The 20,345-nt window shown below is 43.0% G+C and overlaps 1 protein-coding gene across 1 annotated transcript in view; it reads left to right on the top strand.

The window, feature by feature from the left end:
* The first annotated feature begins 15,411 nt into the window (after positions 1–15,411).
* SGPL1 (sphingosine-1-phosphate lyase 1) overlaps positions 15,412–20,345 on the top strand; it is a 45,153-nt gene continuing 40,219 nt past the window's right edge. Inside the window, exon 1 of the mRNA XM_077822875.1 lies at positions 15,412–15,505. Within this exon, the coding sequence (XP_077679001.1) occupies positions 15,503–15,505 (3 nt within the window). The 5' untranslated portion in view covers positions 15,412–15,502. The remainder of the gene's footprint in view (positions 15,506–20,345) is intronic.

Below are 20,345 nucleotides of genomic sequence, written 5' to 3'. Positions count from 1 at the left end.
AGCCATCCAAAGTCCTCTATCTGTGGCAATATTTTATACTGAATTGGTAGCGTTGTGGCTGTATGATATGGGATACAAGGTTCACTCACTCTTTGGGCTAGCAGGGGCTAGGAGGCAGTGTGTTCTGCTGTGTGTGGCTGAATGAGCTGCGTGACTAGCTTGAAGGGTGACAAGGTAGGTGAGGTCATATCTTTTATTGGACCAACTTCTGTTGGTGGAAGGGACAAGCTTTCGAGCTTCATGGAGCTCTTCTATAAGTCTTGAAGGATGTGAAGCTGTACGCTGCTGTCTTTGTTTAAAGGACAGTTACCATGAAGGGGATCTAACAATTCCATGAGCTATTCCATGCTATTTTGATCTCTTTTCTACTACTATAGGTTTGGCCTCTGGTACCCCCTTGCCGCTTTCTCCACAGTTTGGGAGCTAGAGAGTTAGTTTGCTTGTTCAGTTCAGCTAGTATATCTGAGACATCTTTTCTAGTCCAAGACATTGAGTCACTTCACTAAAATCATGTTTTAATCTTCCTTCAGATGATCACTGACCTAGAGCATTAGGAGTACTTGAATTATGCTACAAAAATACGGTATATTCTTCAAGTGAAGCACCTCTGGAATGAATAATTCTCAGGAGACTTTTCTATTATAATGCATCTAGAAGATATTGGTAATTTTTTCTTGGACCTTGAGATGTGACCATCTATGTTAACACAATTATACAAGATGCTGTGCACTCTCCATCTTTCCTGCATGGTTCATTAGATTGTAATCTCAGCTGTTGCAAGGAAAACCATTCCAGTCTTGTCAATTTGAGATACAACTATTTATTAATTTATTTTTAAAATAGGTTTCTAAACCAGTCTATTCTTTGCTATTGATTTGAGATCTTGATTTAGTAAGCTCTTTACAATGGATTTTTAATGCCCTTCTGCAGGGGTGAGAGACTAGTAGAGGGGTAGGCAACCTATGGTACACGTGCCAAAGGCGGCACGCGAGCTGATTTTCAGTGGCACCCACACTGCCCGGGTCCTGGCCACCGGTCCGGGGGGCTCTGCATTTTAATTTAATTTTAAATGAAGCTTCTTAAACATTTTTAAAACCTTATTTACTTTACATACAACAATAGTTTAGTGTTATATTAAAGACTTATAGAAAGAGACCTTCTAAAAAGGTTAAAATGTATTACTGGCACGCGAAACCTTAAATTAGAGTGAATAAATGAAGACTCGGCACACCACTTCTGAAAGGTTGCCGACCCCTGGACTAGCAGTTGGCTGGGGGAGGTAGGGTTGGGAGGAGGGGAGGAGGAAGGGAGAAGTCTTACCATTCGATTTCCTTTACGTGTAGAGTACTAGACTGGAGACAGTTTAAAAGACAAGTCCATGTAAAACTGATGGTCAGTGAAACTTAGGCTCCAAAGTACTTAGGTGGGAGGATGCAGATTGCCAATTGTCAGGGAACTAGGGAACAACATGAAAAGCTCTGCTGAATGGATCAGCAAAACCTACTGAAGTGTTTGAAGAACAGACCTTCATTGGAAGATTTATTTTTTTTTATTTTCAGCAAAAACTAAAACCTCAGCTAACGTACAGTAGTGCTACTGCACAGCACCTTTTGGGTTTTAAATAGGTAATTGCAGGAAGAGCAGAGGTGCTCATCTGCTCTCAGATATGCAGCTACTCGTCCCCAAGCTGCCAGCAGATCTGCCTCTTCATATATAATTGAAGGGTCTTTCAAGTTTAACCTCCTTCTCCTGCTGAACAGGGAGAATAAAAGCATTTTTAAATAGGACTTGAATAAGCAGGATTTAGCAGAATAGAAAGGGACGTAAGTGTAACTGACACCATAATTGATATTTCAGGATTCTAAAGAATATTTTAAAAATATAATGGGCAATCCTCCTTATCTCTGAGGTATTTTTGTATGATTGACATTTCTCTCCCCTATGAAAGATTTGCATTTATTCTGCTCTCCACTTGATTTTCTTGTGGGCAATTTTTTTCTTTCAGGTACTTATATCATTGATTATCACCATTTTATTTTATTATGGGAGCCCAAATAGAGACTTCTTCCAGGGACCTAGCTTTCAGAAAGCACTAAGCACCTATTGTCTGAAACAAATCAGGCCTTTTTCAAAGGGCACCCCATATCATGAGTCACTTTGGAAAGTCTCTAAGTACCCTTACAACTCTGGGTTGTGTTAGTTAATTTCTTACTATGAAACCAGTTAAAAGAATATACTGTTTGTGGTGCAGCCCATGGAAAAATGCTTTTTTGAACGTCATAGTAAAGGACTTTTGTATTTATATTTCGGTGTGCCACATTTGCTAATGTACACTGTTCCTTTAACTCTAGAAGTCATTTGGACAGTTCATTAGTCCTGCTACAAACAACATGTTGGGGGAATTAGTTGCGAAGATAGGCGTAATTGGAGAGCATGTAAACCATCATGTCTGTGCATGTTTTATTCTTTTTACATCCCTACTTTTCAGCTGACATGCTACCATCAGCACTGCAGTTGTTTACAGCCTGTGCTCTAATCATAAAATCGATCACCCCTTTGAGCTTGATATAATGTTACTTGCTAGGGAGGACATCCTAACAATCATACAAGATGCTGTATCTACCAGTGTAATCTATACTCACTGTGTGCAGATGCACACTCCAGTAACAAACACCAAGGCAGACAGAGAAGTCAGTGCCAGAATCATTTTTCATTTGCCAGTACTCTGTTCTCAAAAGCAGAGCCACAGGCTGGCACTGCCTTGTCATGAACACCATCAGACAGCTGGGGAAAGTGCTGCTCATAGATGACAGGTTATATACGGAGAGAGACCTACCTCCAGCCCTCCCACCCAAGTTTACTGCTGCTTTGGACATTGCCCTTCCCACCTCCCCCACTACCTTCTTCAAATGGAAAAACAGCCTACTTCAGCAGCTCTCAGTCCATACTCCATGGTACTGTATATACCCTAATGTAGGGCGCAGTATAGTGATACCGATTTCCTCTCTAAAGTAGAACAAGATAATGGTCATAATCGGATTCCTCATGCTCTAGGCTCAATTAAGTATCCCAAGAATAAAGTTTCAGATAATAATTGTTTAGTCAGCTGCAGTGCATAATGAAAGCTTATTTTTGTAAATCTACCAAGTTTCTTAAGAGGACAGTTTAGAGATGCACAATAAGAATACTGTATGTCTTTGTTTCAGATAAATTGGTGGCATAGTGGTTAGCATAGATGGTCTTACAATAGATAAAATTTTCCACCCAGCTGAGCCTTGCTACCTTTTTAAGAGGAAGGATGGTATTATGTTTAATTGCTTTCAGAGTAGCAGCCGGGTTAGTCTGTATCCGCAAAAAGAACAGGAGTACTTGTGGCACCTTAGCGACTAACAAATGTATCAGAGCATTGGACTGAGTCATAGGAGATATGGGTTTAATTCCCTGCTCTGCCATTTATTTCCTGTATGATTAAGGGCAAATCACTTAATCTGTGTCTCGATTCCCCATCTGTAAAATGGGAATAACAAAGCTTCTTTTTCCCCACCTTTTATCTATTAGATTGTAAGCTCTCTAAGGCTGGGACTGCCTTACTGTGTATGCACAGCACCTAGACACGTCTCAGCTGGGATCTCTAGAGATTGCAACATAGTTTTGTAAGTGCTGCTTTAGCTTGGCAGATAGGCCTTCCAGATTCTTCTCTTTTCAGCTTCATAATAAAACTCTTCTCTGTTATCTGTGGCAAATATTGCCATCTTCAAGCCTCCAGGGGATCATTTTAAGCTTCGAGTTCCTTGTGTTTTTACACAAAGGTTCATCTGCCTCTGACAGCTGATGTCTAGTGCCTGAACTTCTCATTGGCTGAAGGGCAGCTGGGGGTAAAAAAGAATCGATTACTTTGAAGTAAGAGTTTCCACTCCAAGAGCAACATGCTCCAGGCAATTTCTGAGAGATGGGCAAAACTGGGGAGATTTGGATGTGGGTCACAGTTTTATCTAAACATCCAAGTTCAGGAGGTAAGGGTGTTTTAGGTAGAAGTATTTGTCCCTTTGTATGAAGGATAATGGGCCATGTTTCCTCTCCGAGTAAAAGAGGGAGTTCCTGCAGCCACTTTAAGGCTATGTCTACACTAACACTTTTGTCAGTAAAACTTTTGTTGGTCGGGGGGGTGGGGAAAAAACCACTGACAAAAGCCCGGTGTGGACAGTGCTATGTTGGTGAGAGATGCTCTCCCGCCAACATAGCTGCCACCACTCATTGGGGGTGGTTTAATTATGCCGACAGGAGAGCTCTCACCCATCGGATTAGAGTGGCTACATGGAAGACCTTACAGCAGCGCAGCTCTGCAGCGGTACAGTTGTGCCACTGTAAGGTCTGTAGTGTAGACATGGCCTGAGAGAATCAAAGCTCATGTTTTAGAGTGAAAATTAAATTCGAAAAGCTTCAAATGTAGTTACAAAAATCCTTGCTCCCCTGTGTTCTGAAGAATTATGAGAGGCATGAGTCACCAGTCCAACTCCCACTGCATTTTATGTATATTTTCACAATTAAACAGGTTGATAAGATTCACATGAAAGATACAATTTGAAACCACGTTAGGCAGAATCCTTTAAACACCTTTGGTAATTTAAAGAACATCGAGACAACAGTTTACAGGGACAAGATTAAAATAATCAACATAAACATGCTTGTTACCATAAGTGTCTCCTCTTAAAAGTAGCTTGAGCATAAACATTCATTTAATTCAGGAGCTATAGAGTTTGACAAATCCTCATCTGAACTATTGAGACTATTCCCTGTCAGATCTCTTTCCTGTAGCGATACCAGCAACAGCAATTAATCATATATTAAGAATGTGTTCTTCCCTAGTGTTCACCAAAATTTAGCTGAATATGATATCCAATTACATTGATTCTCATCTAAGAAGCATTATCGTCGTCTTCTGTACGTCATGAGTTATATTTGCTATATTGGGAAATGGGGCCAGTATTATTTGCAGGCTATAGTGCAACCAATTTTGTGGCTCAGAATTTGTGCATTTTTTGAAAAAATAACTAATATTTGGTGATAAATCCCTCAACTAGGTGAAGTGTGTATTTAATCATCACTACATGCCAATACATCTTTAAGCAATAAGACATAAGAGCTGCTAAAGTAAATGTAAGGCACAAGCTATGATTATTTTTAAGTATTTATGAAATATTATTCCAATTTCAAACTACAATAGGGATGAGCCTGTTTTTTCGGCTTCAGTAGCATTGTGACAAGGTGTAAAGGCTCTCTGGCATGTGAGGGGTTACTAGATTCCTGCCTGTCAGATGGTTGATCTGGGCAGAGTTATAAAAGGAAAAGGGAAGGTAGGGTAGGGGAAGTTACCATAGGGCAGTGGTTCTCAACTAGGGGTACATATAGTAGTACTATATGGGGTACTCAGAGGCCTTCCAGGGGGTACTCAACTCATCTAGGTCAGTGTTTCTCAACCTGGGGGTTGCAGCCCCCAAAGGGGTCACAGGATGGGTTATGGGGAGTCGCAAGTGCAGGGCTGGCATTAGGGAGTGCCAAGCGGGTAAATGACCTGGGGTTCCACACTACAGGGGGCCCCATGAAGCTAAGTTTCATGCTTCAGCCCCACTGCCTGGGGCTCAGGCTTCACACAAGGCTCACAAGTGAAAAACAGGCTCAAGTATCACCCTGAAATGTAAGTACAATATTGATATTCCAATTGTTTATTTTATAATCATACAGTAAAAATGAGAAAGTAAGCACTTTTTCAGTTACCCTTTTTTGTATTTTTATTTCTGATTTTGTAAGCAAGCAGTTTTTAAGTGAGGTGAAACTTGGGGGTATGCAAGACAAATCAGACTCCTGAAAGGGGCAAAGTAGTCTGGAAAGGTTGAGACCCACTGCCATAGGGAAAGGGTGTGTTGTCTCTCTTCCCAGGTGGCAAGACCTTGGCTGGTTATTACCTAGTAATTGGAGTTGATTTATTCTGGTTTTTAGTTTGGGCTTTTGGAAATAAAGGAAGCCCAGAAGAAAGTGATGTGGAGAGATTTGGAGTTGGGACTTTATTTTTCCATCCCTGGCTGGTGAGTGCACAGTGCTTTATTAGCACCCAGAAGTCTCAGCTGGGATTGTGGCCTCAATACAGTTGTATAGAAAGGTGTATTTCCTGCCCCAGAGAGCTTGCAGTCTAAGGAACTGGTACTGCAGAAGAGCTCTGCAAGGTTGGCCCCCCGTTGGCCCCATTGGCTCCAGTCAGGCTTGTTGCCATGCAGACTTCATTGCTGGATCAGGGCCTAAAAAATCCAAAGACCACTACCTGTCCGAGGGAAAACTGCAAACCTTCTCCTGGCTCTTTTGCTATGGTGAGCTGCAATGAAAACATCTGCTTTCTGCATAGACTATTCCACACACACCAGGTATGTTTAGAAAATGCTGGATTGTTTTGTCACAGTATATTTTATTATGTAATAAAATAGTGATTGCTATGCTGCCTCTTACTGTTGGTATTCTGAAATATAGCTTTCCATGTTAGCTCCAGTGATGCTGTATGCTGCAAAATGCTTTCACTGGAAATGGAGCTTTTATGGGAAAAATGAGTCTTGCACATAAAGCTGGATAAAATAGCAGGGATCTATGGTTCTTTTTCCTCTTGTCACTTTAAATTTGGAACTGTCTGCTGCAGGCCAGCTCAGCTCTGGAGAAGTAGCACTTCCATACTGAAGTTTCCCCTTGCTTCCTGGAAATACACTATTAAAGTGTATATATTAACACCATGTGTATAATTAGCTAAGCAATGAAATAGTGGTAGTGTAGTGTCTGTAAGCCAGAACATCATTTACTATGCAGAAAGTAATAGCTAAAAAGATTGTTGGCTGTTAAAACCCATTTTCCCTTACTCTTGAGTAGGCCATAGGATCTTTGACAAGAATTAAGCAAAATAAAGCTACAAATTTTGCTTGAGGGTGAGGATGGAATAAGGGTTGACTTAAACATGACAGACTGTTTGGTTGTCATTGTTCATATTCCTTTTTAAAACATCTTATTCTAAAATTTGGTAGTACCACTAGAGTTAAGTGTCTATCAGCATTTCTACTACAAACCTCTCTTTTGCAGGTTAACTCAATTAGAAGAGTGGGGGATGTCATGTTCCTTTGAGAGAGTTCAATAAGTTGAGTTTAGCTGTTCTTGAGTTACACCAGTGAGAACTAGAGCAGAAGTTTCATACACTTGTATAACCAGGTGTTAAAAATGAAGTTTCATAATCTGCAGTAGGAATGTGGCCTTAAAGCTAAATTAATTTGGTGTTAATATGATTAAACAATAAAATCATTACTGTCTTCAACTGATCAGAACCCTTAATTTACAAAAATTGCCTCTGATGCCCACCACTACTACTCCTAGCAGAGGATGAGAAGGGAAGATGATGTGGGTTGAAAGACCCAATCTGATATTTTATAGGAATGTATACCACTTCTGTAGTGTTCCCAGCCCATGAGTGAAGAAGAGGGCAGGTTTTTCATTTGTCACTCATGTGACAGGGCATTGCCAAACTAGGCCAGACCTAGTGTTTTACTTTGGAATCTGACCTACTGTTACACTGAGTGTTAGAATAGAGACATTCCATCATACTTAGACAAACAGATAGAAGCAATGATGGTTTGAAGTATTTACTACTAGTGCAGGCTGGCTTATCAGAAACCACATTTTCCAATTTAACAAAGTGTTTTGCAGAGTCAAGCAGGATCATTTGAGAATCTGTTCCCAAAAAGCCACAGATCGCTGACATCACTATATTAGAAATGTGAACACTCATGACTCTTGCCTGCAGTTGGAATGCATTTTGATACGTTATAGGTAGATTCTGTGGAAAAATTAAACACTTAGTCAGCTACTGATATAATAGGACCAAATCACATCCAATTTAATTTGCTTTCTGAACAAGACAAAGATTTTCCTGTGCTAGAGTAAAGAGATCTAAACTACTTCACCCACCACTTACTTTTGGAATAAAATTCCTAGTTGGTATTTCTGTAAAAGACAGATGGCGAGCGCCTCTAAACCAATTAAATGATCTTCTCAGCCAATCACATAATTCCTTCTAGTCAGTTGATGAAGCCTCCTTGCACCAAATACTGCCTCTAGCAGGTGAGGGCAGATTGCTGTCCTTAGGCTCTGGCTGATTTGTTGACATGACTGACTGAGGCTATTGTTGCATTAACTCTTCTCAGAACATGGAAGTTTGTGGAATTATGCCAAATTGCATCAGACCAGGAAGAGTATGAGAACTGGATACTCATCACAATGAAATGCCACTTATAGCTGGGGGTGTCTATACAGGATGGCCACTCAGTTAACTTGTAAGAATGAATAATAGAGGTGCAAGAGACCAACCCAAACACCTCTGACCTGACATACTTCTGCACACAGGTGAGTACAGCTGTGGAAATCAGCTGTGCCATGTCAGCCACATGACCTGGAACCTGGGTAAGATGCTCTTTCACTGTAAAAATCAGCTTAACTTATTACTTCCAAAATCTCACTTGTGGCTTCTTCTCGCTGGACAGTTTATCACTGTGACTGATTATGGTTGGAATTAGTCTGCAGTGCCAGAGTTGTTAATGTTTCTTTTCATTGTGTGATCAGGAGAGTTTAGAAAAAATGTCTTGATAAGAAGTATTCAAGAAACCATGAGGGTGGAGAGGAGATTCTGATACTGATGACTATTTTTAATAAATGGCAGTGGCAGAAGTCTCTCAATCAATATTCTATAACAATCTGAGCCCAGCTGTCAAGGCGTCATAATTAACAAGGTTCTGAGCTCCATGGTGTTACAACAAAGGATCAAGGGTCCACCCCCATCCACCTATCTAAGTTCCCCTCCCCTTTTCCCCTCAGTTGATACCTTGAATATATAAAAGGTAAACTGGACATAAACGTCAAAAACTGACTAAGGGTCAGATCTTTCTTTACACCTCCCATAGATGCAAAGAACCCTGAACACAGCAGGACCAGTGTGGTTTCATTGTGGGCAAGTGCCCAGAACATGGGGGAGCAAACACAGGAGCCAGAGGTTTGCAGAGGATCTTTGCAATCCAGTGTGTACAAGAAGTTTTTCTGGGGGGCAGTGCAGATGGAGCCATGACAATGAAAATCCATGGGCAGTTCCACCTGTAGAACGAGTGGCTGTGTTGCTGCCCCATGATCTATGACCTTCTCAGTTGGTGGCCCGATTACTCAGGCTGGGAGCTGAGAAGATAATTTGGCTGTGTTATTAATTATGGTAGTGCCTAGAGGACCTGACTGGGGGGATCAGGGCCCCATTGTTCTATATACTGAACACTCATAATAAAGAGTTCCTCACCTGGAGAGTTTACAATCTATATACGTTTCCATTCTGTCCTGAGAGACCGTGGGAAAGCTTCTTATTGATATGAAGCTCTGAAGAAACCACTGGGAAAAGTTACAGTGCTGCATTTTAAAAGGTGAGAGTGACAAATGTCACATCATTACAAATTCAGAACCACAGTACAATTTTTGCAACAATCTAAGTGTATGTTTCTAATCACAGTGTTTGTCTCCAGAATCCTGTTCTTTCATGTTAGTGATGTTAATGTCCCCAATACTATCAATAAGAGGATGTGCTTTTATCAGCAGAAAAAAGTTGAAAACTTGAAGTGAGTACAACCTAAAGGCTCAGAAATCAGAAAATAAATACAAAATATCCCCAACTCTATTATTTGAAAAACAAAACTTCATGATCTTTTGAGGGCCTGACTCATGAATTTTGAATGCTTGGGGTTGACAGTGGTAATATTCTCATCAACTGTATAGTAATATAGTGGAAAAAGAGACAATGGCAAAGAGACAAGTAAATCTAAACCCAATTCACTTTCTCCAACATCAATCTACTGCAATTTACATGGCTCATCATGGGCTGACATTTCATTAAATGATGCTGGTTCCTGAGCACCCTGGACAGCTTAAGGTGTTGAACCCTTTTTACTTCTACTTTCTGCTCAGTTTCCTAGAGCCACATGCACCTCCTCTCAAATAAATTTTCTGCCTTTGGTTTCCAAATAGATGACAATCTGACGAGTGCAAAAACACAACAGAAGTAAAACACTGACAACACATTTTAAAGTATACACACAGTAAAAATTTTCAAAATGATCAAGTTTTAAAATGTGTTGTCAGTGTTTTACTTCTGTTGTGTTTTTGCACTCGTCAGATTGTCATCTATTTGGAAACCAAAGGCAGAAAATTTATTTGAGAGGAGGTGCATGTGGCTCTAGGAAACTGAGCAGAAATTTTTTTTTTTAGCTATTTTTTTTAAAATCAGGAATTAAACTTATACCTGTTTTGTCTTTTCCTGGTATATGACTATAATCTTTAAACCAATTCAGGTCTTAAATGCTGAGGAAATATTAAAATTTATCATTTTTTTTAATTTCTGGGGACTTTAAATATAAATATTTGAGCTACCTGAATGTTGTATTTGTTTTTAATCCATTTTTGGATGAATCTCATTTCAGCACCTTGAGCAACTCATGAGTCCGGAACTGTGGCACAAGGAGGAAAAATCTAACTAGAAAGCCTCAACCTTTTAAAAAGCCACATTTGTTGCTGTTTTAATCACCCACCAAATATGGTTACTGAAATAAGTGGAATTCAAACTGCGAATAGCGAAAATAGCTATAATGCTCTGTTTGTTTTTAGTTATAAATCAAACACCAATCAGCTGGAAGATTGTAGTTAAAACAGATTGAGTGTTGTTTGCATTGTTGCGTTAATCAGCCATAGATTTTCATGAGAGGCCTTTTGGTCATCTTAAAAGATTTTATTCCTCCAATTAGAATTAGTCCTACCTAAACTATGGCCATGCTCATACAAAGACTTACACATTTATTTAACTTTATGTGCTGCAAGTAGTCCCTTTGACTTTGCAGTACATAAAGTTAGTCACAAGCCTAAATGTTTGCAGGATCAGGAGGACCTATATTTGCCTAATCTGAATGCATAACAATTGTGTAAAGAATTAAACTGTAGTCCTGCAACTGGTTTCCTGTGGACAGATGACCTACCAGCACAGAGACCCATTGACCTCAATGTGGTTCCATGTAGTGTGGCAGTCTGTGAGGATAACAACACAGGATCTGAACCATAGGGTGGAGGAGAGAATGAGGAGAATTTGAGCATCAGTGTATCTTGCTCTTAAAATCAATTACTCCTTCCTCCTGTCTTCCATAATTACACTGACAAAACAAATAAACTAAATAACAGGAGAACTGCAGTGTTTTGAATTAGGTTAGTTGGATTGACTTCATATTGCGAACATTCTATTCTAAATCTGTAGAAACCATTTGCAGTGAACAATTCATTCAAATTAAATATGATCCTTTATCTTTCCTGAATTTGTCACTTTAAATTTAATCTATTACTTGAAATTATTCAAATAACTATATAAATTATATTTTTGTGAATAAATTTCAGTCTATGAATTGTTTACAAACATTGTCTGCCCGCGGTGTTCATTAGCACTTTGGTCACATGATATTGTTTTTGTTCCTTGATTGGATAAGTGAAAATGTTATAAAGGGTATATGTTTATGTGAGATCTAGTCACTGGACCTTTGATTCTCTCAGGAAAATGGGTCAAAGAGGTTCGGAGTATCTGTAGGCCTCACCTGAGATGACACTACGAGGCAATATATTTTAATATTGGTTCATGCTAAACTTAAAACTAATGTTTTCTTGTGGTAGTCAAACAAAATAATTGTGCGTGGTGCCAATTGTCAAGTGGGTGTATGAACTATTTAACTGCATCTGTGCCAGGATTTTTGCACAATCCTAGTTCTGAAGGATGTAATTACATACTCTTGACTTCTCATTTAAATATTAGTGCAAGGGATTTAGCCAACACAGGGAATCCTTGGAGGTCCAGATCGGCTGACTTTACAGGTTCTTTGTGCTACCAGAGTAGCTCACAGTGGCTGTAGCTGGGCTGGATCAGCCCCAGAGACACATACACTGTAATTTTAGTCAATCAATGTGGAGTAAATTAAAAGGAAATGGGGTTGGTGTGACATATGACACACTCATAATGTATTTTAAAAAGCCAACACATTCCTCACTCACATCTCCTACAGGCTATCATTAGTTGAAGCAAAGATTGCAATTCCTGTTTGTAGTCAGATTGTGGAGCCATGTTTAGCATTGGGAACATGGGGTTGAGGAGTATGCATTATGTTTTGAGAATTATGCCTGGATTTTGTTTACTGATGTCTTAATTGTTGATTCCCATTTTTTTAATGAGCTGGTATTATGCTTAGGTTAGCAACACTAACTTTCTACAGTACTGGTTTTTGTTTTTGAATTATCCTAAACTTGACTTTGACCAACATTTGTTTCTAATTGTAGCCTGAACGATTTGATGCTTGACTGATGTAACTCCAATTGCTTTGTTGTGAGACCAAATGTTTCCCTCAGTAATTACTACTTATTATATATCACAGTAATGGCCAGAGGTGCTAGCTAAAATTATGGCCCCATCATGATAGACACTATATAAACACAGAATAAGAGACAACTTTTTCCCCAAAGAGCTATACAATCTATAGAGATGAGACATCTAAAGGGATGGAGAATCAGACACAGAGAAATAAAGTGACTGGCCCAAGGTCAGTGGCAGAGCCAGGAATAGAACTGGGGTCTCCTGATTCCCAATCTAGTACCCTTTCCACTATACACTGTTGTGTTTTTTTTTTTAAATCCATCCTTATAGATTGAACAACTACACATCTTACTGCTTGCCACTTCTCCTTCCCTTTTTTCTCCTATCTTGCCAGATTTATTTTCTCGTTAGAGTGAGCAGGTTACCTCTGATATGGGATCTTGATGTCACCTTCATGATATTCTTCAGCAATCTCAAGCCCTACATACAATCTCAAAAGAATTGTAGAAGGATCAAGTGTTACTGAAATTTCCAGTTTCAAAATCTTTCTTCTAAACCTTTCTTCTTATAAAAGCATTCTAAAAAGGGAGAGGGGTATTGTGATCCAGAAACCTGTTGGTGCCAGCTGGCAGAGGGAGTGCAGGATTTTAGAGGGATCCCCTGGGTCAGATATATGCATAATAGTTCACCAAAGGGTGACATGTGAGGTCTCTGACAGCCAAGAGCCCACTGGTTGTCATAATCAGAGTGAAATGTATGTTTGGGTAATATTTAAGGAATTATATATCTAAACTAAAAATTACATTAAGGCCTGAGCATTGGTAGCCCCATCTCAACTCTCTATCTTCCTGTTAGCTCTTCAGGGATGTGGAAACAGACAGGAAAGGGCTAAAAGGTGTGGTGCACATGCATATTCTACCAGGCTCAAGAGCTGGGCACAAAAGAAGGAAGTAAGCTGTGGAAGCCTGGGTCGGGACTGACTAGGTAATATAAAGAAAGAGAGAAGGCTGGTCTCCTGCTTGAATCCTAAAAGCAAACCACTTTTATTTGAAAGAGGGTGGATAAAGTCTGAAGAGGGTACTATAGCTATCCACATCATAAAAACCCTGGTGAAAGTAAGGGTATTTCTTTGTCAGACTATTCTATCGCACGCAACTGAAGGCTAATTTGTTTTCATTTGGGTGTAGACCGCTCACACCTCTGGCGTGTGTGGTGTCCGCCCAGATACTTGCTCTGTTACAACACTCTTCACCTGCCACTAATGTATTTTGTTTTAATCTACCCACTCCAGAACATTCCTAACCTCCGAATTCTGAACAGAGGATGGGGTTTTTGTGCTGCAAGATCATCCCTAACAAACCATTCCATGATGCCATACAGAGTGGGGTCAGGATGGAGGAACTTTTTTTATTTGATTTAAAAAAAAACGATTTAATGAGTATTTATAAAGGCTTCTGAAGTTCTTTCCTTCTAGAATTAAATGTGGCTTGTTCACAGCTGTGCCATTACTACCGCACTACACTCTTATGTCACTATCTACATGCCAAGCTTCAGGCTGGTGTAATCCTGTGGCGGCTGCTTCTGTCATGAAATGATCAGCTGAAAGAGGTAATGAAGATGATTGCATGAAAAACCCACTCTAGGCACTGGCTGCAATGGACTACTGACATAGCCTTACACAAGACTGAGTTCTGAGAATGACTTCAGGATTCCGAATTCTAATGCTGGCTCTTTTTTTCCTGAGAGAGAAGCAGTAAGGAGAGAGGCTTGAGGAGTTTAGGGAGTAAGGAGGATGTGAAAAGAGATGTACATAGAGCGATGTTGTAGCGTGTTCAGAGTAAGGCTACAAAGGATAAGAATGGAAGCCATTGAAGGGATTCAGACTGCCCAGGGTTAGACCAAATGATGATATGATTGTTAGCAGCACTATTATAGTGACATACTAAGGGAACAAGAGGTGAGAGGCAGGGAGCTTGGAGAAGAGGAGGTCACATTAATCAAGCTGTGGGAAAGAATCTAGACCTAGAACAAGAGTTTTAGCAATGACGCTAATAGGGAAAGGGTGGATTTAGGTTAAAATATTGACAGGCTTGTGCAAGAGGCTGGATAAAGAGAAGAGTCGATACTGACACTAACATGAATGTGGGAGATAGAAAAGAGGTGTTGAGGAGGGAGATTATGGGCCCCCTCCTGAGCTGGGCAGAGAAGCATGGTACAGGTCAGGCATGGTGTATGCACAGTGGCCTTAAGCAACCCTTGTGCTCCCTGTGTGTCTATACCAGGCCAGTGCCCTTTCCGATGTCGCTTTAGTGCATTAGTCTAAGTGGGCTGTTGTAAACTGGGCCAGCTGCCTGTAGCCCCCAGAACCTGTGCCAGCCGCTGGGGCTTGCTGGAGCAGAGCACCCCTGAAGAAAGGTCACTCAGTTGTCACCTAAAAACTTGAACATTTTCAACCAGCTGCAACCCCTGGTAACCTCCAGTCCCCGGCACATCTTCTCCGCACTGGCTGCAGGAAGAAAGGGTAGCCCCCGGCCTGCTGTGCTAGGTGAGGAGCCCTTGTACAGCAAGAACCCTTGGCGCTGCATAAAGCAGCACTGGGGCTGGTTGCAGGGGAAAAGTGACGCCAACCCACCATCCCCTCAAAGGAAAGCCAGGCTGAGGAGCTGTGGGCTCTGGCCTGTCTTGGAGCGAGGGGCCAAGGGGGGAGCCCCGCAGCGCTGCCTGGGTGTCGTCGGATCAACTCTGCCCCAGCAGGGGGCGCTGCGGCCGCCTCCCTGGTGGCGGGCGGGGCCCTGTTCTCTGAGTGATAAGGCAGCGGGGGCCGGGCGAATGGGGCCATTTTCGAGCCGGCAGCGCAGGCGCAGTGAGCGGCGCTGCTCCCAATCTCAGCCCGGCCTGCGCGCCAGGGCCAGCAGCAGCCGCCGCCGCCGCTGCCGCCAAGCCGCAGCGCAGCGCAGCGCAGCGCCCTGGTGGGCTGAGCGTGGGGCGGGCCCGGGGAGGAGGCGAATCCCGTCCCGTTCCGAGGGGTCCCTGCGCGGAGCAGCGGCGACGATGGTGAGCGCCGGCCCTTTCCCCCTGGTACCTGGCGGCGAGGATCGGCGTGAGCCGGCCGGGGGCCGCGGCCGCTCGGGCTGTCACCTGGTCCGTGTCCAGCTGGGCTTTAGAGGGGGTTTCGGGGGCAGCGCCGGCCCGGGGGGTCGGAAGGGTCCGTGTGTCTCTTGCGGCGGTGTGAGCAGCGCCCCCGGGAGAGAGGGCTCTCGGGGGGAGCTGGTGACGACCGTGGGGTTAGCCTGGCTTCTGAAAGGTGGTGGTGTCTTTCGTTGCTCGGGCACACTAGGAGGTTATGCAGTGAGGTTGTACCAGCCGAGATCTTGTCCAGACATAGAGGTTGTACTGGTTTAGTGGAAATCCGGCTTTCGTGAAATCGGCGCGAGTTTCTGTGTCTATGCACGCTCTTACGCTGTTTTAAAACCGGATGTATTGGTGTAGCTTACACCTGAAATAAACTGGGCTGAAGCCGATATAAGTGTCTGCCCATGAAGTTGAACGAGTAGAAATTCACAACTCTTGTTAAACCAGTGCAACTTTGTGTGTAGCTGTGGCCTTAGAAGAGTAATACAGACTCCTCCTTATTTATATTGGACAAAGGCAGTCCTGTCCGGCTGCTACAGGGTGATTTCACGTTCTGAGGAGGATTTACAATCGACCATTCTTGTATATTTCACACAAGGCACAGACAACCTGTGGGACTCTTTCGCAGAGAATATTGAGAAGGCCAAGACTATATCAGGGTTCAAAAAAAGAACTAGATAAATACATGGACAGTAGGTCCATACATGGCTATTAGCCAGGATGGGCAGGGATGGTGTCGCTAGCCTCCGTTTGCCAGAAGTGGGGAATGGGCCATGGGATGGATCACTTGACAATTACCTGTTCTGTTCATTCCTTCTGGGGAACCAGTCATTGGTCGCTGTCAGACAGGAAACTGGGCTACATGGATCTTTGGTCTGACCCAGTATGGCCATTCTTATGTTCTTAGATCCAGAAATGGGAAGTTATTGAAACTTCTGGGGCTTGTTAAATGTGTGAATAATTAAGTCCATACTTGTGAAACTACTACCTCCAAAGCACTTCTAGTGGTGGGTGAGGTCAGTAAGGCAAGAGCACCTATCAGAGAGAATACATCCTGTGTTCAAGTTAATTGGGCTGGGTCCCCTGTCATCTTCCTCTCTCTCCAAGGGATTTGCTTCCACGGTGTTTCCCCCTTAAGTGTGTTTGCCTGTCTAGACAATTAACACAAAGAAAACTGATCTTTTTCATCCATTGTTCCTCTTCTGTCCCCCACACCAGTATATATCAGTGAAACTGATCTCTTTGAAGATTGGTTCCTCTTTATTTCAGGCACATCTGCACCCTCTTAATAAATAAAACTAGAATATGAAGTGTTGTGGGATATTAAGCTGTCATTTGTCTGTCATGCGTTGCTCATTTCTATGGCTTGTTATGTGTGTTGTGAACTTAATTATTTAAAAGGTGTAATTATGTAATGTTCCCTTATTGTAGGCTCTATCAATCTGACTGCTCTCTTGGGGCTGTGCTCTGCTGCTATAAAAATGCTTTTCCTATAGCAACAAACAAAAGGAGTTTTGTGTGGTGGCCTAGGGAGGATCAGATAAGATGATATCCAGAGGGCTAGAGTTTGGGGATTGGGGCTGAAGAACAAGCAAGCAGGTTGTTTTATAAACCTGATCGCCAGGAACTGTGTCCTAAAACTCAAAATTCAGTCTTTCCAAAGAAAGCTATTATTTCTTGATTGTTAATCTGTTGTAGTTCAACTTATTTTCACATACTCTTTTATGACTCTGATCTCCTTTTCTGTATATAAGGTAACTATAGTGACTGGCAGACTTGTTTGACATTATGAGTAGGATAGCTGGTTTTACCTCCCCTCAGTTGCTGGGCAGCATCCTTAAATGCAAGTTTTACAATATTCTGGGAAGAGTTTAGTACAGTGATTCCCTTGGGTAGACTGGGGATGGGGAACTATAGGCAGAAAGCAAAGAGCTCAGATGTATGCGTGCGAAGGCACTTGCTACACAAACTACTTAAACCTTCTCTGAAAGGTAAGGATTGTGGAAAAGGGACGTCTGAGAGACAGTGTGGGATTTTCAAACACTTAAATGTTTTAGGAGTACATGTCATTTAGGAGTGTTTGAAAATCCAATCAACTGTCAAAAATGCATTGCACGTAGCTGTTCCCTCAGTGCTAGTGTTCTGATTGTACTGTATGTATACCAGAGTATTTTGTACTGTACGTATTGTACTGTACGTATACCAGAGTATTTTGCAATAGCAGTGTCCTGGGTATGCATTTAAATACAAGATGCATGACCAATCGTCATCTTAAACCAGGTTACCATGCTCTTATTTTTTAGCCATGGGCCCTTTCAAAGTCAAATATAGAGTATTACAGAAGATAGAACAAAAGATCTTATAGTGGCTGATATGGTCCTACTTATTCTCTTCTCTCTCCCTTGCCTCGTCTTGTGATCTGATGGTATGAGCTGCCTAGCAGGAGAGCGTGACTTGTGGTTTCTGTTTACTGTTAGAATTTCAGTGAAGTAATGTCTGGTAGTGCCTATATATCCATTTATAGGATATGAGCAATACCACATTATATTGAGGAAACTTTGCAATAGCCAGGGCTGACACAGAAATCTGGCATGTGCAAGAGATCACTTGACAAAAACAAAACCTATTTTTTTCTTTTGCCAAAAGTGATGGAGCAAGTAACTGCACCGGTTAGGCTGTGATTGAATCAGGATCTCTTGAAAAATTGCTAGGTGTAGCGTATTGCTTGCAGATTGGCATACATGTCTGACTCTCTTCTGCAGAACTTGCATTCTAACAGCAGAACAGCATTTAACTGTCATGCTAATTTTTTTTTTATTTTTTGAACTACATAAGCACTTCGCATCTAGACTGGCCCGGTGTTCTAGAAGCCATACTGCATGATCGAAGTCTGTTTGGTCTACGTCCCTTCCTCTAAGAGTGCATTGAGAGTACCTTATCTTAACTTGCTCTTGAAAAAGCGGGACAGAACGGACAGTAAGGAGCTCATTCGTAATGCCTATGAGCAGATAATAAATGTGGAGGAGGAGCAAACAGAGATGTTGAAGTCCATAATCATGCTACAGCAGAGGTGGGCAAACTACGGCCCGCAGGCCACATGCAGCTTGTGGGACCGTCCTGCCCATCTTGTCAGCTCCCCGCCAGGGAGGCTAGACCCCGGCTCCTCCCCTGCTGGCCCCCTTCCCCTGCAGCCATGCCGCCGTGAGGGCAGCGCTCTGGGCGGCGGGGCTGCATGCTCCTGCAGGGTAGCGCAGCTGTGTGTCTGGCTCCGGCTGGGGCCCATGGTGGTCAGATATGTCGCTCTGAGCAGCATGGTAATGGGGCCGGGGTTGGGGGGTTGGAGAAGGAGCAGTGGGTCCCAGGGGGCAGTCAGGGGATGGGAAGCAGGGGGTGGTTGGATGGGGCAGAGGTTCTGGGGAGAGCGGTCAGGGGACTGGGGGAGGAGGGTTGGATAAGCGTGGGAGTCCCGGGGGCCTGTCAGAGGGCAGGGGTGTGGATGGGGGTCAGGGGATGGGGAACGGGGTGGGGGGGTTAGATAAGTGTGAGGTCCTGGGGGGCCTGTCAAGGGGCAGGGGTGTGGATAGGGAGCGGGGAGCAGGGGGGTTGGATAGGCATGGGGGGCCTGTTGGGGGCAGGGGTGTGGATAGGGGACAGGGAGTACGGGGTGGAGTCCTGTGGGGCAGTTAGAGGTGGGGGGTCCCGGGAGGGGGTGGTTAGGGGATAAGGAGCAGGGGGGTTGGATGAGTTGGGAGTTCTGAGGGGGGCAGACAGGGTGGGAAGTAGGAGGGGGTGGATAGGAGGCAGGGGCCAGGCTGTTTGGGGAGGCACAGCCTTTCCTACCTGGCCCTCCATACAGTTTTGCAACCCCAATATGACCCTTGGGCCAAAAAGTTTGCCCACCCCTGTGCTACAGTCAGAACAGATGCATGCTCGCTGCTGCCCCCCTGCACGTGATAGAAAATTGTTTTGTATTCCCTCCCCAAGCTCCTCCCACACATTCCTTGCAACTTTCCAGAACTTCTTGGTATCCCGTTCACTCCACCCCTTCAGGCAGCTTCCAAGATGATAGTTGGACTTATGCACGGCTATGAGAGCCTCCAGTGCACTGCACTGCATTGTTACCTCTCTTCCCACCAAGGTTTTTGTGTGTGTTAATTGGTGTTTAATAAAAACACACTCTCTGAAAGATGACCAATCTTTATTTGTGTACTACACATAGTGATTGCTGCTGGTAGTAAAACATACATGCAGTTTAATCATTTTCTGATTACAAATCCCACTCAGGAATCATCACAAGCTTTAGGCAAAATAAGATAAGTGAAATTAATGCAGCATGGAAGATTTGTCATATTACTGGTGCTCATTATCGAAATGTTGCCTCAAAGCCTTGCTGATTCGAAGTGGGCCCCCCCGTTGCGCCTCTCTAATAGCCATGGTATAGGCTGCTCAAAATCAGCAGTCAGGGGATCTGTCTCAGCACTCCACTCCTGGGGAAAATTTTCACCCTTAGCCTCAAAAGATTATGGAGCAAGCAGCAGGCTACTATGACCATGGGAATGTCTTCCTCATTTAGATCTAACCTGCCATAAAGGCAGTGCCAGTGCGCTTTTAAGCTGCCAAACGCACATTCCATGGTCATTCTGCACCCACTCAGCCTATTGTTGAAGCGCTCCTTGCTGCTGTCCAGGTTTCCTGTGTAAGGCTTCATGAGCCATAGGAGTAAAGGGTATGCTGGGTCTCCCAGGATCACTATGGGCATTTC

Source organism: Eretmochelys imbricata, chromosome 7 (genome assembly GCF_965152235.1).
Source record: "Eretmochelys imbricata isolate rEreImb1 chromosome 7, rEreImb1.hap1, whole genome shotgun sequence".
In the NCBI taxonomy this organism is placed as follows: domain Eukaryota; kingdom Metazoa; phylum Chordata; order Testudines; family Cheloniidae; genus Eretmochelys; species Eretmochelys imbricata.
Note: the sequence above shows the minus strand (reverse complement) of the source record. Positions and strands in the feature narration are given on the sequence as shown.